Genomic DNA, 27801 nt, shown 5'->3' with positions numbered 1-27801 from the left:
CCAGCTTAAGAGTGGTAGCACTTTCTGCAAATCTCCAAATAACTTCACAGTCCTCTATTTGGAATCTCAGACTTGTGTAACCCATTCATGGATTAATTTCCTCTGTTTATTTATTTATTTGAATTTCTTCTGTTTTAAATCTTAGAATGGTTTCTGTTTTTCTATTTGGTACTGACTGATATACTTCCTAATCTTCTGTTTTATTTATTTTTTTAAATGTTTTTTTTTTATTGGTTTCTAGGAGAGAGAGAGAGAGACAGCATGAACAGGGGAGGGTCAGAGAGAGACGGAGTCACAGACTCTGAAACAGGCTCCAGGCTCTGAGCTGGCAGTCAGCACAGAGCCCGACGCGGGGCTCGAACCCACGAACCACGAGATCATGACCTAAGCGAAAGTCGGACGCTTAACCGACTAAGCCACCCAGGCACCCCCTAATCTTCTGTTTTATTAAGAGTCCACTGAACTCAACGTGTATATTGTAGGGTCAGTTATTGATTAAATGATACTCCACTCAGAATCAGCCCAAGATTCCTTGTCAATGTTTGTCTTTTTTTTCAGTCTCATTTTCTATTTGTCAAGTATGCCAGTGTTCTAGCCCAGGTTCCCTAGAAAACAGAGCCTGAGGCAATGACTAAGCGATGCTGTATTTTTGCGTATTTGGGAGATTCAAAAGCATGGCAGCAAGAGTGTGGAAAAGGGGAAGTTAAACAGGGAAGGATGGGAAACATTGCAAAGCGGCACATAATCATGTTGCTCATTGCTTTGTGACAAAGCCACAGGGGCTCCAGCAGGTCATTCAGCAGGTGTATCTGCTCAATCACACTGGACATCTCAGGACAGGTTGCATGGAGAACCAGCACCCCAGAGTCATCCATTCAAGGGAAGAAGGAGAAGAAATTTATTTGCTGGATACCCTTCAGTCTCCCATGTCCCTATTCATCAAAAATTTGATAGAGAATCAAAACTTCCATATTTCTGCCTTACACCATCCAGCCCCTCCAGCAGTTACTCAAAAAGCCAGATTCTGTGCTGTGCAGCTGGTGTGTTGTCCAAGCACAGAAGTGGCAGAAGAAGCCAGACACCAGAATATAGTTCTCTACATGGAGCTGATCATCCAGGGCAGAAACTGCGAGCGTGAGTATCGGATTGGGTGGAAAGAATCTGAGGGGGCATCTGTTATGGATTCATTTGTGTCCCCTCAGATTCCTATGTTGAATTCTGTAGTACCTCACAACGTGACTATACTTGGGGATAGGACCTTTACAGATGTGATTAAGTTAAATGAGTCCATTAGGGTAGACCCTAATCTAGTCTGATTGATATCCTTATAAGAGGACATTTGGACACATGGACACCAGGGATATGTGTACGCAGAAAGAAAGCCATGTGAGGAGAATCTAAAAGCCAAGGAAAAAGGCTTCAGGAGAAATCAAACCTTCTGACACCTTGGTCTTGGACATCCACTCTCCAGAACTGCAAGGAAATAAATTTCTGCTGTTGAGTTCATACAGTCTGTTGTACTCTGTTATGGCAGCCCTAGCAGACTAATACAGCTCATAAATACTTCTGATAGAACCAGTTCTGGAAAGTCCTTCTTTCTATGTCGAAAAGTCTTTCCCAAAACAGGCTTGTTCTTGTACAACTTTGACATGGTTGTACAGGGAGCTCAATATGTCCCTTCCCCTCCCAGAAGGAAGAGGTAAAGCTGATGTGGCTTGTGCGGACCAGGAAAAGTCTGCAGTTATGGGTAAGTGGAGGTTCCAGAGGAACGCAGTGGGTGAAAGCCAAAGAAGCATGTTCCAATGAGTCATACAAAGAAGAAGGCCCTTAGGAACATTACTCTGTGTGTGACATCAAGGGGAGTTAGTTATGAGGTGGGGGAGGGAGCTAGACTGCCACAGGTCAGAACAGGTGAGCAATAGCACTGCCTGACTGCACAGTGAAGTCAGAGGCTTTTGTCCCTGACTGGGCTTCCTGGTACACTTACTGCATGGGGAGACCCGATCCAACCAAAGGCCAGGAGTGGAAGTGATTTGTAAATGGATTAAAAAGTAAATTATTATTCCTGCCTCTAAAATATCCTTCCAATGATGCACTAGGACAAATTGCCTGTTGTCATCATTACTGTATACCTTGGGTTATTTGGAAGTGGCTGTAGTTGAACAGGATCCTGATTTACTCATTCGTCCAACTCATTTACTGAGTGTGTGTGCTAGGCCAAGTGTGTGCAAAAAGGGACTCAGAAGGACACAGTCTGTGCTCCCTTGGTTTACTATCTTTAAAGTACAATATAACTCAGATTATTTTACCTAAGTGTATTAGCATTACAATAAGTTGATATGATATACATTTTTTCCTATTGCCCAGTTTCATAGGTTATTCCCAAAGCTGGTCCCTTAGTTTAAGCATGTTTTTTTCCTCCAACAGAGTTTGCTTAGTCTCATTCATAATTACCACGATTTCAACTAAATGCCTTTTGTTTTTTAATAGTTCTTGGTTTACTCATTCATATTTTGTTATGAAGAAAAGAGCATAGGCAGATTTGGGCCCAAATTTAACTGTCATTCACAAATTGGATAAGTTTCAATTTCTCTGTTAATTTCTTTATTTATAATACAGAGACAACACTCACCTCCAAGGTGGTTGATACACACTTAATAAGTACTCCATACATGCTTATAATGTGGAATCAACACTGTATTTACATTTAGTTTGTGCAAGCTAAATGAAGAAAGAGGAAGATAAAAAGCTATTTAAATGGTATACATTTTTATATTTCTAAAACACTTTATAATAATAATTATTTTATTTTTAAAGGTTTTACTTTATTTTTTAAAATATTTATTTATTTACTTAGAGACCAAGAGCAGAAGAGGAGCAAAGCAACAGGGAGAGAGAGAATCCCAAGCAGGCTCTGGCATAGGGCTAGATCTCACAAAGGGTGAGAACATGACCTGAGCCAACATCAAGAATTGGACACTGAACTGACTGAGCCACTTGGGGACCCCCAGGTTTTAATTTTTTTTAAGTAACCTCTATACCCATCATGGGGTTCCAACTCACAACTCTGAGATCAAGAGTTGCATGCTCCACCAACTAAGCCAGCCAGGCACCCTCATAATAATAGCTTTAAAAGAAACTGAACTGAAAAAAAGCATTAGGAAACTGCCACATTGAAGGTGGACATATAGCCTCTCAAAAAATCCAATGAAGTCAATTTTCCTTCAGTATTAACTTGGTATCTCTTTAGTTTAACGCCAGATGAAAGAGTTGCCTTATATTTGGCTTGTATACAGGCCATGCTGTACCAAAAAAAAAAAAGTATATCTTTAAATACCAGAATTACAGTCAGTGCAGCAAGATGCTCACACTGTAAGCAGCCAACCAAGAGTATGGAAAATTCAAGTCTTTTCATCTCAAGATAAAACCAGAATATATTCATCAGGGGGATGGAGATCAAAGTCAGTGGCATTCCTTGAACTGTACGTTCTTTCTTTAAGATAACTTATAAGTTTATTAAATAAGTCTAGTTCAGTTAATACCCTGGTAATGAGCCTCTATCAGGAGAAGTCCCTGTTTACCCATGCCCTGTGCATTCCATCACAAACACAGTTCTTCAAACTGGTTGCCCCTTACTTAGTGCTAAAATTGTGAAATTGTCAGTTAAGCTTTTTTAACACTCTTTCTAGCTTCTATTCTAATACAGCACAACACAGAGTTATGAAGCATTTGTCAGTACTTAATCAGTTGTTTTGTTCAGCCTGTTTTGGTCAGCCTTAGAGAAGTGAATCTTTTTTTACAATTAGAGTTACCAAGATATAAGAAGAAATCTTCACAGTATATTTTTAGATATGCACATTAAAATGAAGGATATATAATAACCTTGTAGAAATTATTTAATGCATGTTAAATCTTCCTGTCATATATTTTTAAAGTTAAATATGGTGTGAAGAATGGAATATTTTGGTTCTTGATGGCATTTTCTGATAGAGACAGTATGTTGTGGAGTAGTGAGAGGCAGAATAATTTTCATTTAATGACTTTCTTTTCTCTCCTGACCATTGTCAAAAAAATGCATTGCTCTTGAAGGAAGTTTCTAGAAAGAGCAAAGTAAAGAAGCCAGCATTGATAGGCAATAATAAACACTATTTAAGCAAGTGTTTCCAGCTAGTCTCAATACACATGACTCCAAGGGGACACTGAAATTTTTTCAGAGACTTCTACGTTTCTATGAATACTAGATAAAAAGTCACAGATAAAAATCTTTATCTAATTTCACCTTTTATATTCCCACTTTCTATTAAAAATAAAAGAAAGGCAAAAAAAAAATAAATAAAAAATAAAAGGCTAACTTATGGACTGATTATTTTTAGCAGCACATATCTTTATATATCATCAAATATGTAAGAAAAGTTTGAACACAAATGAAATCAGTCGAGTATTTCTGATTTTTTACTCATAATTCTTTATTTCCAAAGCAAATACCAAAATTCAATACATACACGTGCATATTTGCCAGATGATTACTGTGCCTTTTGCCACATCCTTTGCAAAATAAATAACTCACCAATTTTAGCTACACATTACATTGAATGAAAATAAACTAAGTTGTGAGGAACTGTGTATTGATTACTCTTATTTTTATAACATGATAAAATGAATACATTCTATTAAATCGTACATCATTTTAATCTTGAACTGCCTTTTAGTAATCTATCTTATAGTACATGGTTTGTAATTTATTTTTCAATGTTTTTAATATGCTTCAAAATAAGATTTAACATGGTCATTAGAATTGGCAAGTGAGGTCAGACTTTTTCTGAAAAAAAGCCATCTGACCTGGCAGTGTGGTTTGACAAAGGGGACAGTTTTTGCTGGTCGGGTTGTATGGCAAATATTTTCCACAATCTGAAAGGGTTGAATCTGCAGCTCCATGGTTTTGACAAAGATGTATTTAAAATGTGTGACAAGAAGAGTAAGCATCCAACTCTTGATTTTGGCTCAGGTCATGATCTCACGGTTCATGAGAGCACGGAGACTGCTTGGGACTCTTCTTCTCCCTCTCTATCTCTGCCCCTCCTCCACTCAGGAGTGTAAGCACTCTCTCTCTCAAAATAAATAAATAAACTTAAAAAATGTGACCAATAAAAATAAAATTAAAAGGTTTTGTTTCAAAATACTATATTAACAAGAAAGTATTAAAATAAAGAATATTTCCATTTACCCTTCCTTTTCTAAGGGTTTTGGCTTAAATGTGTGTCTCTAAGAGAAAAAAATAACCAGTACAAGTATTCATTTCATAAGTTTTGGCAAAGTCTTTTTGGTATCTATCAAGACTGAAGTGAATTATAGTGAAGAACTGTGGAGGACTGGCTAAGTTGGGTAGCTTTTAACTCTGCTTTCAACAAAATTGAAGATGATTAAAATAACAATGTAAGGTTATTAACAATAATGTTTGAAGGAAGATCACAACATGATATCTTTCTTAGGAGTTCAAAGAATTTAATGATGGTTTAGCAACAAAATCCTATTGTGTGAATATGGTTTCTCAGAGTTTACTTCCATACACATAAAGAATGGAACTGATGTTAAACTCATTCTAATTCTAGTGTTATGTAAAATTTATCCACAGGTACATGAACTAATTTTTTGAGGTCCCATCCATCTTATTAAGAGATTTATTTCTAGTGCAATTTTGATTTTTGTTGAATAAGCTCTAATCAAAATTTGTAATACATGTATATTGTTTTGGTCAATTGGAAATTAATAATAATTGGACTGGTAATGTAATCTAGAGGGAAATTATTAATTTAGAGTGTCAATTTATAGAGATATTTTTGTTGCAGAAAAAGTTTGTAGGATGTCACGAAAAGACTTTTAGGCTTAAACATATTACATTGGGATAAAATCCTTTGGATGAAATAGAATGAGTGTTTCTGATCAGAGAGAAAAAGGAATCATAAAATTTCCTACTGTTAAAGAAGAAACATATTTTTTATATATATAAAAAAAGAATAATGGACATATCAAATTGCTGTGGTAGTGGTTTTTAGATTCCATTGCATACATTTTAAAGTGTTAAATGTAGGCTTTCTTTTTAAATGACCACCATTACAATATTTTGGGAAGTATATCCTTTGCAACTCTTTAAACTTATAATGGAAAAATTAGATGTCAACTTGGATATGTGGAAAGGGGTATAAGGTATTCACAATTCTCTTGAGAAGATCCCTTAAGTTTAAAGTCACTGAATTTGAAGATCTAATTGTCTCACCTTACAAAGGTGTGTTAACCTGATGAATCTATCATATTTTCTTTCAAATTTTTAAATGTTTATTTATTTTTGAGAGAGTGTGGTGACAGGCAGAGAGAGAGAGGGAGACAGAACCTGAAGCAGGCTCTGCACTGACAGTAGAAAGCCTGATGTGGGGCTCAAACCCAGGAACTGTGAGATCAGGACCTGAGCCAAAGTTAGTTGCCTAACTAACTGAGCCACCCAGGTGCCCCATATTTATCATATTTTTGAACAGCATGTTACATCATATTTATCATATTTTAAGGACGGCCTTAACTCATAAATCAGGTAGATTCTCATGTCTATGGACCAGATTCTCTTCTTTGTAGCGAACTGAGGGTTCACTCTCTATTTTCATCTCTGTGAATGCTCTTTTTTTTTTTTTTTTTCCTCTGAAGACCATCCCCTTTCCATTAACAATCTTTGTTTAGGCAAAAACTTATAATGAATTAGTCTTCTCAGAAAGTAGTCATTCATTCCAACAAAAAATATTTGAGTATCTCACAGGAAAAGTGGATATATTTAGGAAAAATGCAAGTAGTTTGATCTGATGGAGAGCTGAATTGCTGGCATTACAGCCTCATCTGAAGCCATACTGAAAGCTAATTAATATTAATTGGATGTTCTACTTTAGGGTCTGCACACTGGAAGTTCATATCATGATTTACTTAATGTGCTTTATTTGGCCTATGCTGTGTTTAAAAGTTTAATTAGCTGGCAAGTTTTAAAAAACAGATTTCACATAAAAATCTAACTTTCTAGTTGTTTTTGGAAAATTGAAATGTCTGGAAGCACTGGGCCCACATCCTTACAAGGCAAAGGCCAGTCTGAGACTTAGTGGCTGCCTCTTTTAGGAAGGATTATTATCTATTGGTTTGCTATGGCCTCCACTTTTGCCTTCCTACTAGCCTACTTCACCTATTTATCATGCCTGCCTGACTACCATAGACTTTAACATTGGATAACCTATTATTTTCCCTTTGGTTAGGTGGACTCTGCAGAAAGCTAAATATTTGCATTGCATACTGTGGTCCCATTAAAACTGCTTTCGGTAGGTCATACGCCCATATAGTACCCTCAACTTTCATGGATGGTCACTAAAAGAAACAGTGTTGTAAAACCAGCTAGTGAGTTTGAGGAGGTGGTAAAGGGTTATTTCCCTCTACATAACTATGTTGCTATGTAACTCAGGCAAGATATTTCTTTTAAAGTGTCTGAAAAGCTTTGTTGCCATTGAAGAAATTGTTTATTTCTCCTCCAGGACAGTGAGAATCAAGCAACTGATAGCCATTATTTATTTGCTTTGTCTCCAGAAAGCTGCAAGCCACATCTGTGGTTCAACTTTCATAATGTGTTACATCTCATTACCTGAATATTCTTGTTCTAACTTCTTCTCTGGTGTTAACCTCCTAGTCCATTTTGTTTTACTGGTCGTCATTTTTTAATGTTTATTTATTTTTGAGAGACAGAGCACAAGCAAGGGAGGGGCAGAGAGAGAGGGAGACACAGAATGCAAAGCGGGCTCCAGGATCCGAGCTGTCAGCACAGAGCCCAACGCGGGGCTTGAATCCACAAACCCTGAGATCGTGACCTGAGCCAAAGTCAGACACTTAGCCAACTGAGCCACCCAGGCGCCCCAGGCACCATTTTTTATATTTACATTTTCTTTTTTACGTATTTATTGTAAAACATCTCAAAGCACACATTTATAAACTATTCTTGATTTATTTCATTTCTAAAGATGGCTAGAGGATCTATTACATTTTGGTTCTCCTTAAAGGGTTACTATGGTTTCAATTTTGAGTCTTCCTTGCTCTTGGTCCCATCCACCACATACAAGAATTATTCAGTTATACCGTAAATACCTGAGAGACAAGGAATTTAATGGTGCTCCTGTATTGCCTAGTGTCCAGCATAGGACTTGTTCTCTGTATAATGCCACCTGTTGTGTAGTGACAGGATAATAAAAACAACAGTAAAAGGTAATTTTTTATTCCATTCCCTGGAACGAGGGGACTTTATATCTGTACCAACTCCGGGAAGTCTTGTCATCAAAAAGAATGAAAGATCCATGTACATAAGTAGACTTTATACACTTTATCATAAAAGGAATGTGTTATGTAAGGCTGGGCAGTAAACTTTTTCTCTAGTGACTGGAAGGTGAGAAAGTAGCTCTGCTTCCTTAAACTGCAAATTTATTAACTTCACTATCTTTCTGTGAATCTTTATTTAATACCCTGGCAAAGACTATATAAACGGTGTACTCTGATGGAGACAATATAAGCAGTCAAAATTACCAGTGCCTGTACGTAATCTTTGGAGTTTAATGAAAAAATCTGCAGATGTTCTACTAAGTTCATGCGAGTACATGAGTCTCTAGATTTCTCAGACATGGTAAAATGGAACCTAAGACCACATTTATAGCTTGTATTAGTCAAGTTTTGCTATGAAGAAAACATTTCTCCTAGTGTTAAGTACAAGGCAGGCTGTTGGAGACACTTCATGATTCAGATCCCTGACCTAGTCTATGGTGGCTCATGCTGTGGTCAAGCAGATCAGGGCACTATTTAATGGCTCTTTCCACAGGGGTGCTCACTGCAACATTTCTGAAGTTAATCACTCGCACTTCATTTCAAGCCTTTTTTTTTTAACTTTGAAAACTCTAAACGCCTCATTGAGGACAGTACATACAACATGTGCCAAGCCTCTGGTTTCAAAGTTCAACTTTGGACAAAAGGTCGAAAGATATCTTTCACAGCAGGGAAAGTGTAATTTTCCATGTCTTTATGATGTTTTGAAATCGTTGAAGTGATTTTTCCCTAAAATTTCCATAAATAAATAACTTTTGCCAGTGGAGTAACTTTAAGATGCCTTGGGGGGCGCCTGAGTGGCTCAGTCAGTTAAGCATCCAACTTCTGCTTGGGTCATGATCTCAAGGTTGGTGAGTTTGAGCCTCACCTCGGCCTCTGTGCTGTCAGCTAGCTCAGAGCCTGAAGCCTGTTTCAGATTCTGTGTCTCCCTCTCTCTCTGACCCTTCCCTGCTCACACTGTCTCTCTCTCTCTCTCTCTTATAAATAAATAAAACAAACAAAAAAAAATGCCTTGGCACAAATGTTGAAAGTAACCCTTTCCTCTCCTATACATAATCCAATCTTCGGAGGCATCCTCTGTGTGTTCTCTTGGAGGGGAGAATCAAAGGTTATCCTAGGATAAAAGCAAACCTGTTATGTTTGGACTAAAAGCATGGAAAGTTTCAGAATTCAAAAAAGGCTTTCAATTTCTGAGCAGAACCTCAACTCTGTCATTTAATATTACGTGTTTTAGCAACAACTGGGAGCTCCACATCTGAGATCACTCTCCTCTGCAAGTCTCTGTAGGGGTCCTCCCCCATACATTGGATTGTATTTGCATCTGACTTAACCATGATGTGCCAAACTTTTCTCTTCCACATTTTTAATCTTTCTTTATCATATGTAGTGTTATTTGTGGCTTTCTGCTTCAAGACAATGGTGTGCCAAGGCAACTTGCCATGATGGCTTTAACTTGCAGGATTTACCTCTGTGGGCTATCCATGAATTGTTAGTGAATATTTCTGTGTGCTTTGCTTTAAGTTGTTCAGGTGGATATAAACCTGCCAGGAGTTAGATTTACTTCTTCCAATGAAATGGCCATAAGGCACGTGTAAGAGTATGGTGTGTCTGTTAAGCCTTGTCCTCCCTTCTCCACCCATCCACTTGCCTACAGGACTAGTTTTCTTTTTGACCGGAAGCAAATGTTTGGCTTTCTGGGACGGAGGTAGAGTTTTTGAGACCCAACTCCAAGCCTTCGGTTATACTATTTTTGCTTTTTTCACTGGTCTATCAAGTGTGTGCCCTGGACTGTTTGGTGACTCACAACCTCTAAGATGTAATTTTTTGGGGGTACGTGCACAGTTTAGATTTTATGAGTGTCTTCTCTGAATTGTGCAAGCCTACTCCTCATTCTTTGCCTTGTTGATCTTTTGCCTGTTCTTCTGTTATTGTCACTGCCTTCCAAAGCTTGTTTAGCGAACGATCACTTCCATCGTACACTCCACGAGCCAGTGCATGCTGGCCCCCAGCTCCCATTCCTCGGGTCTCTTCCGGGAAACCGCAAGGTGCCCAGTCGCTGCCCCCCATTCCGGACTGACCCTGCGGTCCATCAGTCACTTCTCCCATTTCCCGCGGCTTTCTCGTGTCCATCAGTCTACTCCAGCGATCACCTTCTTTCTTTTCACTTAGGGAAGTCTGTAGAGCTGTCCCTCCTCGTCTCCTGCCCGCCTCCCCCCACGTCCTACCGGACTAGAGTGTGTGTGGGTCGGACGATTCTCCGTCGCCCCGGCCGGCACTTCGGCCTCGACTGCCCGGACGTAGGTCTGTCCCACGCCCGAGTTTCCATCCGCCCCCCACTTGCCTACAATTCGGCAGGAACTTTACTCGGGCCGAGAGGGGAGGGCGGGTGAGCGCGGGTGTGCAGCGGCCGGTGTGCAGCTAGCTCAGGGTGCGGCGNCGGCAGCGAGCCCTGGCCTGGGGACAGCGCCGGGCCGTGCCCCCCGGGGAGCTGACGCGGGCCGCCGGAGCCTCGGCGCCGCTTTCTAGGGCCGGGGTGGGTGGAAACCGGCCGAGCCCCCCCCATCCGCGGCCGGATTGCAAAGCGGGGAGCGGGCTGCGCCACTGTCCTGCGGGAGGAGTGCTCTGTGCCCCCGGCTCAGCGGGTCCGGGCTGCGGCGCCAAGGAGCCTCACGCTCCACTTTGCTCCGAGCTCGGAGGCAAGCGGGATGCGCGGCCGCGGGGCTTCGCGGGAGGCGAGCGGGACTCCCCGCCCCGCAGCCTTCGAGGTGCGGGAGCCCCTGGGTGTGAAGGTGGCTATCCAAGTGTCTCGACGTTTTTTTTCCGGGGGCTGTAGGTAGCCCCACTTTCTCCTGGCCTGGAGGAAGGAGGCAGAGCGAGCAAAGCTGCCCTGGTCATATCCCCCGGGACTGGTGAGCTGGGGGGAGGGGGTAGCGCAGCAGGAGCCCCTTAGGCTGGAGCTCGATGGAGCGAGGGGCTCGCTGGAAGGCCTAGGGAGGGACTGGAACACCCTGGAGGGAACTATCATCTCCGGGGCTGAGGGGCTGCGTCTCCAGTTTTGGGAGAGAGAATGGGGGGCTTGCGCTTTGGTTTAGGGGCGAGTGTCCAGTTTCGAGCTGGCCTACGCTCAGGTTAGAGGACACCTTCGGAATTGGGGCTCCTAGGCCCCAGGGGGTGACTAGGTGCTCGAAGGGCGATTCCCATCCAGGAAACAGTATTGCTTTGCGAGGTGTTGTTTGGTTCCGTGGGGAGCCAGGTGGGATTTGGGGTACTCCCGAGATGCCGGAGACGGGGCTGCGAGGCATCGGCTCTGGGTTTTGCTTCTTCGCTTTGTGACTTGCTGAGCTCAAGGACGGCTTGGAGGCTTGGAGTTGCCTGTTGGACTCTGGGCTTCGTCCCGGGTCTGCGAGTTTGCACACTGGGGACTCCGGGAGGAAGGCAAGGCAGCCAAGAGGGGCCCGAAAGGGGCTGGGAGCGATTGGAGCGAAGCTACGTCTTGTACTTTTGGCAGCTGCGGAGGAGCGCTGGGCTCCGCCTCCTCTGCGCCCTGTTGCCGGCGCTGCCTCTTCCCCGGCTGCGCGATCTAACCTCACATTTTCTTCTCTCTCCTAGGCTTCTTTTGGAAGTTCGAGCCCAGGTTTGTCCTATTTTCTTACGTCTTCAGTGGGTCCCAAAGGGTAATGGGGCGCTTAGAGATCTATTGCTAAAGATTTTCCCACAAAAATTTGTCCTGCGAGTTTTTCATCACTTTGATAATTGAGTTTTTCGAGGAAGGAACTGTTACACTTTTCTTTTTTCCTTTGCATGTTGAAAAAATACCTTGTTACAGAGCTGCTAACAAACAGGTGTTCTTTTTAAGTACTATATCTTTAATTCTCACATGTCTTTTTTTCTCCAAGCCTGAAACAGTTAATCTCAAATCGACTTTCCACTAACTTTTGCAGTTTAGTGTAGATATTAATTTTCTCTTATAAATTTTAAATAATTGAGATGTCTGTGGGTTGTACTAAAATTGGAACATGAGAGTTAGGTAAAGCTACTTTAAAAGAAACCTAGAATTTCCAAGTTTGACACAGTGCTAATACAGAATTTTTGAGGTGAGAGGACCCTAGATCATCCAGGACAGTGTTCAACCTTTTTGGAATCAGAAACTCCTGTGAGGACATGACGACAAGGGACTGTCTCCAGAAGTATGCACATATGCATAATTGCATACACTTTGGGGCTTTTGGAACCCCTGAATCCCATCATGGAGAGGACAGCTTTGTTTAATTTCTCACCCTCTTTCCAGCCCCATTTTGGCTGCCTCTTTCCCCTTAATAGTCTCCAGGACTACTCTAACCCTCTTATTTTACACTTGAGAAGACTTTTAAATAACTCTTCTGAGAGTCACCTAGTTAATAGAGCCTGGAAAAGCTCCGAAATCTTCCCTTAAGGACATGTTGCCTTAGAGTGAAGAGCCCATTTCCTTGTGTATTATTTTGTACAATATTTAGTTGTCTTCTAAGGTCTCACTTGATTATCATTGAAAGTGTCATAATTAGCCACCAAGTAGAAGAAATTTGTGGTTGTTTTCAAAATAGCTATCTACGTTTTTACATTTAAAAATTGTTTTAAAAAGTTTTTCTAATTTTGAGACAAACATTTCTTTGTCATAACTGATTTCAGGAAGGGAATATTTATATACATGATGCCAAACATCTGGATGATAATGGAATTTTTCCATTTTGCATCACTGTCTGTTTTTAAGAAGTTGGAATCTAAATAGCAAGAAGATAGTGTAGTTTTGATGTTTAAACAGACTTTTATAAATTGTTTTTAATCATTTAGTCAATTTTAAAGACGATTTTAGAGCTTAGAGGAGACTCTTCAGGTCATCTAAGCCAACACTATCCATTTTACAAATAAAAGACTGGACCTTGGCCCAGAAAGTTGAAATAACTTGCCTGAGGTCCTCAGCAAGCCAGGGACTAAGCCGGGGTAGACCCTCAGGCCCTTTGCTTTCTGGCCTTTATTGAATACCTTCCACTTTATGAGGGAAGAGTGCTGTGACAAGTGATAATGGGGCTTAACGAAAGAGAACAGAGCTGTGCCCTGAAAGAAGTGGAAAAGTTACTATCTACTTCATCCCTGACCCTTTGTATACTATGGAGGTTTCCAGGAATTCTCAAAATAGAAAATTCATAATACTGGATGTTTTGCTTTTGAGCTCTTTAGCAAATATTCATCTTTCTCCCTAAAATTAAATTCTGTACTTAAAATCTGTACTTCAACAGGTTTTAAAACGCACATATATCTTTTAACATTAAAAACATTATAATGTAAGCTACCTAAAGAATTAAGTTCCATAGAAATTGTGTTATTTTTAGCACTGATCATTAGAGTTCTCCAAACTCAGAATCAAAATCATTGAATTATGTCTGTGGTTTTTTTTTTTTTTTTTTTAATCGTGAAAAATCTTTGGTATAGGTCACTGTTTTCGTAATGATCTCACACAGTCCTTAAATGTTTGAAATTTAAAATATTAAATAGCTTGACTAAAAACGGACCAGACTTTTTATGTTGAATGTGCTTCCTTCCACTTCTCTTTTCCTCTACCCCAAGATTCTGATACTTCTTTCCTTCCCTGCTCTGAGAGTCTCTGGTCTAATTGAAATAGATACGGGAGTAAAATGGAGAAAATTCCAGTTTTCATAAATTTGATTTCATTCTTTTGGGATTATAGATCTTCTTCATTTCTCAACTTGGTTTTCAGAGTATCCTCTTGACTTCATATTTGCCATTAAAGAGCATTACAGTTTTATAAACAAGTACGAATTGGCCAAAACAGCTTGCAACTGGGTGCATCTCCCAGAAACTTTGAGATGTGATTTTCTATATTTCCTTCACAGGATCTTAAAAACTAATTACTTTATGAATAGTCTAAAGAAAAGCATGCTCTTACAGTTTAATGCTTGTCTGTTTAATGCTGGGGAGCTTGAAATATAGTTATGGATATGAAAGTGGCACAGTACTCTTAGAGACTGATTTGCTATATAGCTGCTTCACAAAAACTTTTATTTGTTCTAGGAACCAGATTTCTATTGCTCCTATTGTTTTGTACCTTTGAGGGTTATAAGTTGGGTAAAATATATATTCTCTTTGCCGGAAGTGTTGAGTTTTAGTGTATAACAGCTTTCTTGTGAAATCTTACATTTATAATCCTTCTAACATTTTTCTGTTGGTTTTAGACAGATGTATTAAACTAATTGATAAACATGTTCAACTTCTCTTAGATCATTTTTTAATGACTGCTCCATTTAAATCACTTTGCTACTATTATAAGTTGTGTTCTCATGGACTAGACTTCTTATTAAAGTGTTTTAAAATTACTCTGCCTTGTTGTTTTGCTGATTTAGATATCTTTTCAGAGCTCTATGGTCTTTATAACCTGTTAAGTGTATAGTAAATGCATTTAATAAAGCTCACATATAAACATTAAAAGGAACTGGCAGAAGAACACAAATTATTTTCTTTTGTAAGTAAAGTTGTGAATGTGTAAAGTGATGCAGTTTGTTTCATTCCAGTTGGGTCTTTGTCTTCTGAGGATCATGATTTTGACCCCACTGCTGAGATGTTGGTCCATGACTATGATGATGAAAGAACTCTTGAAGAAGAGGAAATGATGGATGAGGGTAAAAACTTCAGTTCTGAAATTGAAGACTTAGAAAAGGTAAAGGATTTTACTTTCATATGCTAATAACATTCTTAGAGTAATGATTTTGAAACTGTATTAGAAGTTATTTTACAGTCTATTTGAAATGAAAATAGGGTCAGCATCTTTGTTTTTGACCTAATTTTTAAAGATTATCACTGATTTTCTCATTATTTTGAGGGAAAGTCTAATAAATGAGTAAATTCTCATTTAATTTTTCAAACTTATTTTATATCTCTTAATCTAAGTTTTCAGTTCTTGAAGCATAGTAAAGTCCGTACATCTGGTCACCTCACAGATGAGAATATTGGGATATAGAGAACTGTCGAGCTCTAAACTTGGTTCTGAGACCTAGTCCAGCCCAGTGCATTATACCACACTATTCTATGGAGGGTCACACTCAAGTTTAACTAAATACCACAGTAGATACAGGGAAAAGCACTGTAAGAACATTGAAAGATAAAAAGTTTTACTCTATTTTTAAATATAATAATGTCCTATTTTCTACCCCTTAGTCATCTTTTTAAAAGTTGGCAAGAGTAAATGTAGCTTATAACCTTTTAAATCCCAAATCACTATAAATTAAACTGAACTGAATTTTAAACACATATTTATACCCAGACTACAGAGAGAGAGGTCTCCATAGGGGTCACTTGAAAAAAGTAGGATTATACTTACCTGAAAATTAACTTAATAATTCTGATCAGACCAGAATAACAAAAGTTTTCAGAAATAATATTGAATAATAATAATCCTTTGAATTTTCATGCTTCTTTTTCTTGACTAAGACAAGACACATTCTTACCTAATCTCTTCTGCTATCTTTGTGAGACAGAGATGAGCTCTTATTGCATTTCTCCCTTTGCATTAATATACAGGAAACTGAAGGCAGTCTTCAGGGTTTAGACCCCAGGCTTATCTGGTGGACCTGTACATTTCTAAACATGTTCATTTACTTGGCAGATTAATCCAACATAATTGTTATTAGATTTCATTATTTAAAAGATAAAAACCCCACCAACTTACAGCCAAACAGATATGGGGATATAAAGATAAAATCGTTGGGAAATATTTAAGAAGAAAAGTCTTGCATATTGCTCCTTTTCAGGGTGATAATAAAATGTTACCAATTGATAAGAAAAGATGCCCAGAAGTCTTGAGCTCTGCCTTGGCTGTTTGCAGGCAGTTCCTTCCTACCGCTTATGAATGGCTAGCCTCAAATAACAAAATTATAATTCAACTACTATTATCATTAAGTCAGGACTGTGGTGGGCTCTGGGAATACAAAAATGAGCAATTCGACGATGTCCCTGAACTCTAGCAGCTTATAGTTTAATCTGGAGTGACAAGGGGAACAAAGAATTTTAATATGATATGCCAAGAACTATGAAGGTAGAAGGGTGCCTGGGTGGCTCATTCAGTTAAGCATCCAACTCTTGATTTCCACTTAGGTCATGATCTTGCGGTTTGTGAGTTTGAGCCCCATGTCAGGCTCTGGCTGACTGTACAGAGCCTGCATGGGATTCTATGTCTCCTTCTCTCTCTGCCTCTGCCCTGCTCAGATGCTCACTCTCTCTCAAAAATAAGTAAATAAACATTAAAAAAAAAAAACCAAGAACTAAAAAGGTAATATGTGGTGAGAGCTGTGGGAAAATGTATATAGTAAACGGTGTTTATCCTAACATGAAAGTTGATGGAATGTTCCTTAGCATAGACAGTTCTCTGTTGTACAGTTTTAAGTGAAGTCACCACTGTGAACCTGTGGCAGAAGTTTCAGGTCATCTCATAATGCGTCTTCCTTGACTATGTGTTGTTAAACATGGGAAGATGGCATAGTTAATACCATGACATAGGAAAATAGTATAAATGAATTGGATTTCATTTTATTTTATTTTTTTAAAATATTTTTTATTTATTTCTAGGAGAGAGAGAGACAGCGTGAGCAGGGGAGGGTCAGAGAGAGAGGGAGACACAGACTCTGAAATAGGCTCCAGGCTCTGAGCTGGCAGTCAGCACAGAGCCCGACACGGGGCTCGAACCCATGAACCGCGAGATCATGACCTAAGCAAAAGTCGGACGCTTAACCGACTAAGCCACCCAGGTGCCCCTGGATTTCATTTTAGATGTGCAAATAGTCATCTTATCAGTAAAACAGTAAGAATTTAAAATTTCATTTAATGTGTTAACTCAGTTACTACTTCAATGTGAGTAATCTGGTAGAGATTTTTATGGGCTTGCAAGATTTTGTTGTTTAGATTTGTAGATTTTACTCTTCTAGAGACTGTAGTAATAGCTGCTTTGATCTGTGTTTGGGTTTTAAAAGGACATTGGGGAGGATATGGAGAAATAATGAGCAGCAGAATTATGGAGCTATTCACAGAAATACTTAGTACTTTTCCTATGATTTTCCTTTTGTTTAATAAACACTGATAATTAATTTTTTGCGTTGTAATGATATCTATCACTGAATTTATAAATTGAGAAAAATTATAGGTCTTTAGGTATTTCAACTTTCTACTTGGACAGTTTAGCTTCTTGGTATTTTATCACATTCTTAGAAATTGGGACAGAAAGATAAAGGTTATCTTTATTTTTTTATTAAAATTTTTTTTAATGTTTATTTTTGAGAGAGAGAGAGACAGAGCACAAGTTGGGGAGGGACACAGAGAGAGAGACAGAATTCAAAGCAGACTCCAGGCTCTGAGCTGTCAGCACTGAGCCCCACGCAGAGCTCGAACCCACAAACCACAATATGATGACCCGGGCCGAAGTCAGACGCTTAGCCGACTGAGCCACTGAAGTGCCGTGATACACATGATCTTTAAACAGATTCAAGTGAAGACCAAAGAACTATCTCCATCTAGAAGCCTAGTTTTCTCTCATTGAACACTGGATAAGAAGAGCTATTTCTAAAAGTGACTGACTGCCCAATTTCTCTGAACTATAATTCTTATGGGTAGTAAAACTTAACTATGTAGATGTGATATCTCTTTTTTATTGATTTTTTAAAAACTTTTTATGTTTTTTATTTCTGAGAGAGAGAGAGAGACAGCATGAACAGGGGAGGCTCAGAGAGAAAGGGAGATTCAGAATCTGAAACAGGCTCCAGGCTCTGAGCTGTCAGCACAGAGCCCGACATGGGACTCGAACCCATGAACTGTGAGATCATGACCTGAGCCGAAGTCGGACGCTTAACCAACTGAGCCACCCAGGCGGCCCTATTGATGTTTAATGAAACTTGAAAATGAATGAAAGAAACAGTAGATAGAGATATCACTGTAAAGAGTAAAAATTATTTTTAGAAGAAATTAAACATTTTTTATATATCATTTATTGTATTCTATTAATTTTTTATTATTGGAATATTGGTTTAGGTATTAGTACATATACAAGTTCTTAGGGGCTTGATGTTAATGTTTGTTTTTAAAAATTACAATAAGGAGTGCCTGGGTGGCTCAGTCAGTTAAGTGTCCAGCTCTGGAATTTGGCTCAGGTTATGACCTCATGGTTTGTGAGTTCAAGCCCCACATCAGGCTCCACATTGACAACATGGAGCCTGCTTGGAATTCTTTCTCTCCACCTTTCTCTACCCTTCCCCAGCTCTAGCTTGCACTCTCTCTCAAAATAAGTAAACTTTAAAAAATACATAAAAATTACAGTAAATTTTTATTCTCCTAGTAAACAAATTTGATAGTTTGTAGACTATAAATATGGCCTATATTTAAGTGTTTATAAATTTTTAGTTACATTCGATATTATGGAAAATAAGAGGTAAAAAACACTTTTTGTAGTAGCACTTTGGAATACAGAATATATTATGTGACTAGATTTATGTCATTAAACATATAAAATAAGGTTTACATCACATCTTTCTATATTTTAATTTATTCATGTTATTTTTCCTAAGTTTTTTTTTTTTTTTTAAATATTTTATTTATTTCTAGGAGAGAGAGAGAGAGAGCGTGAGCAGGGGAGGGTCAGAGAGAGAGGGAGTCACAGACTGAAATAGGCTCCAGACTCTGAGCTGGCAGTCAGCACAGAGCCCGACGCGGGGCTCGAACCCACGAACCGCGAGATCATGACCTAAGTGAAAGTCGGACGCCTAACCGACTAAGCCACCCAGGCGCCCCAACTAAGGTTTTAATTTAATAGTTTAGAGCCATCACTTTTAGAAAAGTTCTTTACATTAATATGTAAGTTTCCCCCTTGATACTCATTGCGAAGTGAGAAACTGAAGTTTGGTATAGACCTTTTCTGTTGTGTGTGTGTGTGTGTGTGTGTTTTTAAATTAAGCATTTAAAAAAGCTATATGCATACTGCATGCTTTATGATATCAGACTGGTGTTATATGAAAAGTGATCTACACTTCACTTGATCATCTCTTTTGACCAATCTAGCAGCACCGTGAGGTGGATTGGATGAATTATTAGCATTATTTCCTTGATTAAGAGGCCTTGTTGATTGTGAAATATACCATAGATTTAGAAAGTGTATAGATGGGGGCAAGGGGGAATAGTACTATGGGAAATCTGTACGTTGATAATGGGGTGCATCCTCATTTCTTGTATGTGAGGTTATATATCATAGGATCAGGGAAATTATAAAGAAATGGAGGTCAGGGATTTTAGGTGATTTGTCTATGGTAATGACAGTCCTCTCTGCCTCTTAATTTTATGTTCTTTCTGATATAAAACCTTTGAGTTAGGAAATAGTTCATTTATAAGTATGACTAGACTCCATGTGCTCCTTAAAATTTAAAAGAGTCAACAAAATATCAAAAAAAAAAAAAAAAAAAAGAGAAAAATCCTCCTACCCGGGATAAGGTGTTAGATCAAACTTATAAGCTGTTGATAGGCCCTAGTAGAAAGCTCATTTGTCAAGTGCTTCAGAGATTAGATTCACTTTTTCTGGTTTTGCTGTAAAAGTTTTAGTGCCATTCTTTAACTGTATTCGTGAAGTTTCCACCAAGATACCGTCTTCCTCAACAGATGATCATACTTGTTCTTTTTAGAGAAAGTAGAGTTTTCATGAATGATTACCTGGAATCTCCTGTTTGCCCCACACATATGAATTAAACTTTTATACTCATTCTTCTTTCTTTACTGTCTCCAGAGCATATGCCACATCCCAGGCTAACTCTTAATTTTATCCCTCATTCCCTGAGTCTATTCTTCCCACTTATTATTATTTTTTTATTTCAGCAAAGCAAATCCTACTCCTATGTTTCCTACATTTGGAAGAAAAATTTTTAATGTTTTATTAGAAATGTTTTTCATTTCTTTTTTTTTTTGAGAGAGTGAGTGAACCTGTGTGAGGGAGGGACAGAGAGGAAGAGAGAGAAGGAGGGAGAGAGAGAATCCCTAGCATCTCCATGCAGTCTGCACAGAGCCTGATAACAGGTTTTGATCTTATGGTGAGACCATGACTTGAGCCGAATTCAAGTTGGATGCTTAACAGACTGAGCTACCCAGGCACCCTGGAAGAAATTCTTTTTAACCTGTGTTGTCGTTAATTAGTGATTTTCTTTTTATAGTGCATGTACTTTTCCTTCTCTGTTTAGTCTTCAACTTTTTTTCTCCCAGTAGGCTGTAGGGTCACCAGTAATTGCTGATTGACAGGTACTGAGAATTCATGTCTGTCTCTATCTCAGTTGATTTCTTTTTGATATTTGACCTAAGTGACTGTCTCTGGTCTCTCCATACTCGCTTCTTTAACTTACATAATTATGCTTTCTTCTAATTCTGGTCTCTGGTATCTCCCTCTGTTGTCTTTGTGGGCTTTTCTTCCTTAATCCACGTTTTAATTGATGGCATTCCCCAGGCTTCTAGCTTTTGTCTTCTCACTCTGGATACCTTTTCTGGATGATCTCATTCAGACCACTTCTTCCATTTTTGCCTTGAATTATCATTTACCATCCCCCCCTCCACCCTTAAGTTCAGTTGTCTGATGTTTCTGTCTCATAATGGTACTATAAGTATTTAGCCTTTTTAGACCAGAAACCGGGCAGTCCATGTAGACTTTGCTGTCACTTTCATTCAGTTTATCAAGTAGGTCAAGAAACAGCTGCTTTTTTCTTAATTTCACTCAGATAATTCCCTTTCCTAGTCGAGGCTCTCATTCTGTGCTCCCGCTAGAATGTTATTTTCAAAATGCATAGTGTGTTTAAAATTTTCTGGACGTATCCCATTGTCTATATGGTAATATATCTGAAAATACTTCTAATAAAGTGTATATTCCTTTCTCTTTTCTCTCTACCCTCTCAACTTCTGTGGCTTTAAATATCACCTAGATGCTAATGAATGCCAAATTTATACCTTTAGCCCAGCCTGATCCTCTGAGTACCAGGTTCCTGGCCAACTTGACTCTTCTGCTTAGATGTTTCATAGTCCTCTCAAATTTAAGTCGTGTCTTCTGCAGAACTCTTAATTTTTTCCTTTACAAACCTTTCCTTTAGTCCTTTGTATCTCAGTAAAAGTAGTTGCTCAACTAGAAATCTGGGGAGTTGTCCTTCTCTCCCCCTTCCACTCTAACATCCAGGAACTCATTTGATTCCACTTCGGAATGTATATCTTTTTACTCCTTTCCATGTCCATATCACTACCTTAATCCAGCCATGAGGCTTTTTGGTGGTCTTCCTGCTTTTCTGTTACCTCTCCATCTCCTCAAACCTTTAGGTAGCTGCCAAGCATTGAAGAATTGAAGAAGAAATAAATTCATGGTACTCCCTACCTACCTTTTTCTTTTTCTAAGTCTCCATTTACTGCCCATTGTCCTGGGAGTAAAGGACACTGTCTTCCTTTTGGCCCCGTGAAAGTAGACTCTCTACATTATTCTGTAATTTAGGACCCTGTTTATTTCATTTGCATTCATTACAGTTGGCATTTCTATATTTGTGTATTGTCATTATTTCTGCCACCCCCCCCCACCCACTTTGCCCTGACTGTAAGCTGTAGAAGGGCAAGGCCTGTTTTCATACCAGCACTTGGCACAGTGGCCTACTGGCACACAGTAACTGTTCATTCAGTGTTCCTTATGATACGTCACGAGTCTCTGGTTAGTATACAGCTCTCATCTCTCAAATGCCTCTTCATCTTTCAAGACTTAGCTCAGTCTTTCAGCCCTATGTGGTATCTCCCTAACCTCATGCATGCCGTTACTCCTAGAGTGTAGTTCTTCCCTTCTATGTACTCACCTGTACATAGTACTAAAGTCATTGAGAGCAGAGGTTTTTCTATAAATTTCATTTCTCTATGCATAGCTAGTAGCCTCTGCACAGTACTTAGATTGCAGTAAATGCTGTACTGATGGAAAAGTGGACTGTCAGTGTATGACGAGTGAAAATTGACATTTCCTTGGGTCACAGAGAGAATCTGAAACTATGAGGTTTTGGAGAAATACTGTTAACAGGTGGTTTGCAAAGTGTAACCCAGTCTCCTTTTAGAACTAATATGAGTCAAAGAGAATAGGCTGCATGGAGCCTCCAATGAGAAGGCTAGAGAGACTCTAAATCTGGTTCTGGGCACATTTGAGGGGTTCTGTTCATTGATTCGGGAGAAGAATAATTCACGAGGTTTCCCCATGGCATGGGTGAACTTCTGTCCATCCTGACCATCCAACTCAATTTGTGCTGACTCCATGCTACCAAAGCAGCTTTTTAACTGATTTCAATCCCAAGCTGAAAGGATTTCATGAGTGACATGATTGGTCTGGTCACTGCAAAAGGCACATGTCTCCTACAGCAAATTTACAAAGTAGCGTTCTGTCCTAAACCTTATTCCACTTTCATTTCACATGAATCTGTTTTAATCAGGCACAGTGAAAAATAAAAGTTGTAGACCTCTAAAGGTGAAGGTCACATTTCTTGGGCACCACCCCCACCCCGAGCCTGAATTCCCTGTGGGGGTTTCTAGAAGTCATCACTGGCTTCTCTCAGCTCACTTTGTGATCAGCTGAGGGTATATTTTACATACTCTGCTTTAGTGTTTCATGCTTTTTATATCATGAGTTAGGAATTTTGCCTTAAAGGGAAAATAAAACCCATAAGCAAGTTTAGTGAATCTCTTAATAGATGGGCATAAACATCTTTACAATATTGAACAAATTAACTAGTCTGTAGATACATTGTTTTGTATTTGTATATTTAAATAATTATAAATAGTTCTATATACTTTAGTAGTTGAATTAAGATAATGTTTTAAAAGGAAATACACTCCTTATTTTTGGATGGATTAGTTGGGGGAAGAGGATGGCGATATGTAGCACAGCATAGGTATTCATTACACAGGAAGCATTGCAGCCGAAGTGTGTAGTTTTATCAAAGCAGTGCTGCCAGTAAGTGAACTGGTACTAGAATTTGAACCCAGTACTAAGCTTCCTGTTTTGTCACCTGTAAAATAATGGTAATGATACAAACTTCAGTAGATGCTTATGGAAGAAAAACCTAAAACAACTGTACCAGAATATAGATATGGTAGTAGTAATATCAAAGGATAATTTTGAACAGTAATATATAAATATTGTTGGTATTAGTGAATGCTCAGCAGTGGTTTCCCTTCAGGTATCATCTAATTAACATGAAGAATAAACCAAGTGGTCAACTGTTAATTGCAAAGAAACAAGCTAAAAATTACATGAAGTTATTGATTGATTAATTGTAAATGCTTTCAAGGTAAATCATTATACCAATGTGAATGCTAAAGAAAAAGTCACTAAAACAAATATTTGAGGAATTTTGTAAGGAGTAAGATGATAGGGGTCCCTGTGTGGCTTAGTCGGTTAAGCATCCGACCTCATGTTCTCATGATTCGTGGGTTTGAGCCCTGCATAGGGCTCTGTGCTGACAGCTCAGAACCTGGATCCTTCTTTGGATTGTCTGTCTCTCTCTCTACCCATCCTGCTTACACTCTTTCTTTCTATCTCTTAAAAATAAATAAACATTAAAAAAAATAGTGATATGATGCTGGAAAATAAAAATGAAGGTGTTAATTGTTAAGGCTTTTGTTAATATGTTAATAATAGCTCTAAGTCTTTAAGCCTATTTTCTAGCAGTAGTACATAAAGAGAAACTAAAACTTGGCTTTGATTTGATACTGCTGTTTGGTTAATGTGTTTTATGAATATTAAGTTTATCTGTACTTCTGTATTGTAATATTTACTGTTTATGTTTGTTCCCTGGCTTGACTAGGAAGGAAACATGCCTCTAGAAGATTTACTGGCATTCTATGGCTATGAACCTACAATTCCAGCAGTTGCAAATTCTAGTGCAAATAGCTCTCCAAGTGAACTTGCTGATGAACTACCAGACATGACACTAGACAAAGTAAGTACAGGCATTTAAAAGAAAAATTCAAGATCCATTACCATTGGCTGTTTTTTATTAGTTTCCTTTTAATTAAAAGCATTTTATAATTCTGAAATGTAAACTTCTTATTGACCCATTGCTCGTATCATTTTGGTGACCCAATTTAAGTATTGTTTGGCTTTGATCACACTACTTTAAAAATACTAATAGCTTCCTGCTACTTTGTATGTTTGAGTGTTCTCCCCTAAGTTTTTTCTTTCCTCTGCTGACATATTGTGTCTAAACTTAGATTTTGCCCTAACTTCTTTTGATCCTCTGAAAGCTTGAATGCATTGATTAATAAATCCCTTAGAAGCCTTCAAACCAAGCTGATTTAGATGTGGAGTGGTTAGAGGGAAGTTCTGTTTTGTTGGGCTCTGTGAGTGACAGCAGCCACAGCAGCCAAGGCTGTGGTGATATATCTATAACATTGTTGGTTGTGGGGAAGGCATAGTTCTTGCTGAGGAAAGTTCACACAGCCATGGTCTCTGCTAACTTTCTTTGGTCTCTGGAAAGCTTTCTTTGCCTTTCAGATGTCAGGCAGGGAGAGGAATCCACGTCTTGGAACCTCTTCCTGTGAGTTTTGTTGTTCCCCATTTTCAGTCAATTGTGATACTACTGAACCACACCTCAGTGAGCACAGTCACTTAGCGAATATTGAGTGCCTACTATGTACCAGGCACAAGGATAACTATATACTTAAATAAAAGTTAATTCAAACCTGTTAGTTTCATTTATTTATTTTTTATTGTTTTATTTTTTTCTTAAATAGTTTATTGTCAAGTTGGTTTCCATATAACACCCAGTGCTCATCCCCACAAGTGCCCTCCTCCATGCCCATCTCCCTCCTTCCCCTCTCCTCACCCCGATCAGTCCTCAGTTTGTTCTCAGCATTCAAGAGTCTCTCATGGTTTGCCTCTCTCCCTTTCCCCCACCATTTCCGCCCTTCTTCTCCCCCTTGTTCCTCCGTCAAGTTCCTCCTAATCCTCCTATACGTGCAAACATATGATATTTGTCCTTCTCTGCCTGACTTATTTCGCTCAGCATAACACCCTCAAGGTCCATCCATGTTGCTACACATGGCCAGATTTCATTCTTTCTCATTGCCATGTAGTATTCCATTGTATAGTTAAACCACATCTTCTTGATCCATTCGTCCGTTGATGGACACTTAGGCTCTTTCCATGTTTTGGCTATTGTTGAAAGTGCTGCTATGAACATTGGGGTCCATGTGCCCCTATGTATCAGCACTCCTGTATCCCTTGGGTAAATTCCTAGCAGTGCTACTGCTGGGTCATAGGGGAGTTCTATTGTTAATTTTTTTTGAGGAACTTCCATACTGTTTTCCAGAGGAGCTGCACCAGTTTTACATTCCCACCAACAGTGTCAGAGGGTGCCTGTTTCTCCACATCCTCGCCAGTGTCTATAGTCTCCTGATTTGTCCATTTTAGCCACTCTGGCTGGCGTGAGGTCGTATCTCAGTGTATAAACCTGTTAGTTTTAAAATGATATTACTAGTCAGAGCTTTTCATTAGTTAGATTTTTTAAGTTATTGGAAGAGAAGAGTTTGGAGAAGTTTCTGGTTTGTTTTATTTATGTTGGTAGAAAGTTTAATTATTAAAAAAAATTTTTTAACGTATGTTTATTCTTGAGAGAGAGAGCGTGCATGCCTATACGCGCACTCAATTTGGGGAGGGCCTCCAGACTCTGAGCTGTCAGCACAGAGCTCACACTCATGAACCGTGATATCATGACCTGAGCCTAAGTCAGAAGCTTAACTGACTGAGCCACCCAGACACCCCAAATTTAATTATTAATCACTTAAGATTATAAATCACGTAATAATTAATCACTTAAGATTATTTTGTTGTAAAGTCACTAAAAATTAGCCTGAAGCTTCAGATAAGCTTTCTGCTTATCCTTAAATTAAGCAAGATTGTTTCTTAAAAGAGTGTAAATAGTAAAGTTATTAAATATTATATGTAATTAAATATTAAGTGCCATCATAAATTCATGAAGTAAATTAATTGTAAGAATATTTCAGATTTATTTCTCTCAAGACTAAGGGGGCTTCAACAAATTTTTTCTTGTATCATAATATAGTAATATGTTTATGAATAATACTAAAACGACTTTCTTAAATTGATGAGCTGTGATAATTTTTTTATTCTTTAAAATAATTTTCTTAACTCTTAAACATTTTTTATGAGATGTAGTAATTTCTAACTCTAGCACTGCATTCCTATTCTTATAGGAGGAAATCGCAAAAGACCTATTGTCCGGTGACGATGAGGAAACTCAGTCTTCTGCAGATGACCTGACACCATCTGTGACTTCCCATGAAACTTCCGATTTCTTCCCTAGGCCTTTACGATGTAAGAAATCCAATCATTACTGGTTAATAGTAGCACTGATACTCTATCTAGCTCAAGTACACTTTATGGCATTCAGTAGTTTGTTAGAATATTTTAAGTGTTTTCTTTAATTGAAATGCAGTCCTTTAATAATCCAAATAAGAGTATAACTTTTTTATTGGGATAAAGGGAAACTAATATGTCCTTTAAAAACCTAAAATATTTGTTTAGTTTTGCAAGGCTGTATATTTTCTTTGCCAAGATTCCTCTGTTGCTATGGCAACCAGTTCTTTGGCCATGAAATTTCATGGACGTTTTTTGGACTTCTTTTAAAAGGCTCTTCTGGTTTTGAGAACTATCAGATGCTCAAAAAGTATTTTTTATTTTTAGTGATTTATTTAATTCTTTTTTTTTCTTTTTAGTTCTTGGCGTTATCTCTTAATGTATATCAACAATATTTAAAGGTCTTTGAGGTGAAGTAATTTCTTATCTGCAACCTTGCTTATTTTTTAGGTATTTTGATTGATTTGTTCATGTAACTGCGAATACATATACACTTGTATGTGCGCAAAAACATAATTTTAATGGACTTAATGTGCAGCTCTTTGTCTGTGTCCCACTCTGGTTAGTATATAATAAGAACTCTAGTGCTTTACGTTCTTTTTTTTAAAGGTAACCATAGTGGTTTTCCTTTTGCCTTCCCAAACTCTTTGACTATACCAGAATTTTTAAGGATATATACTTTCTTAGTATTTTCAGCGTCTTGTTTTGATTGGTGTTAAAATCTGAGACTAGTACAAGAAGTTGAGTATATTTGTGCTGCTCTTATATATTCAGCAGATTTTTATAAACTACCATGTGCCAACTGCTCTTCCGGGTGCTGCAAAAATAGGCAAAGAAAACCTTTTTAAAATTTAATTTTTTTCTTTTAAGCAAATACTACATGTGATGGAGATAAGGAATCAGAAGTTGAAGATGTTGAAACAGACAATGGTAACTCACCTGAAGATTTGAGGAAAGTAAGTTGAGTT

General features: G+C 38.4%; 1 protein-coding gene across 8 annotated transcripts in view; it reads left to right on the top strand.

Moving 5' to 3' along the window:
• Window positions 1-27801, top strand: part of MIER3 (MIER family member 3) — a 187054-nt gene that overhangs the window by 142109 nt on the left and 17144 nt on the right. For 5 of the 8 annotated variants that reach the window (XR_013337294.1, XM_077772988.1, XM_077772987.1 and 2 more), the window contains 5 exons: window positions 1691-1747; window positions 14949-15094; window positions 24261-24395; window positions 26671-26791; window positions 27704-27789. Coding sequence is in view for 7 of the 8 variants with exons in the window: in XM_077772988.1 (XP_077629114.1) it covers window positions 1744-1747; window positions 14949-15094; window positions 24261-24395; window positions 26671-26791; window positions 27704-27789 (492 nt within the window). In the remaining variant the exon portion in view is untranslated. Of the gene's footprint in view, window positions 1-1690; window positions 1748-11965; window positions 12020-14948; window positions 15095-24260; window positions 24396-26670; window positions 26792-27703; window positions 27790-27801 lie in introns of those variants that run through there. The other 3 variants (XM_077772991.1, XM_077772994.1, XM_077772992.1) reach the window with 2 other exon arrangements.

The sequence above is a fragment of the Crocuta crocuta genome, unplaced genomic scaffold (genome assembly GCF_008692635.1).
Source record: "Crocuta crocuta isolate KB4526 unplaced genomic scaffold, BGI_CrCroc_1.0 scaffold107, whole genome shotgun sequence".
NCBI lineage: Eukaryota > Metazoa > Chordata > Mammalia > Carnivora > Hyaenidae > Crocuta > Crocuta crocuta.
The sequence above is the reverse complement of the archived record's forward strand: the minus strand, read 5'-3'. Positions and strand labels throughout refer to the sequence as shown.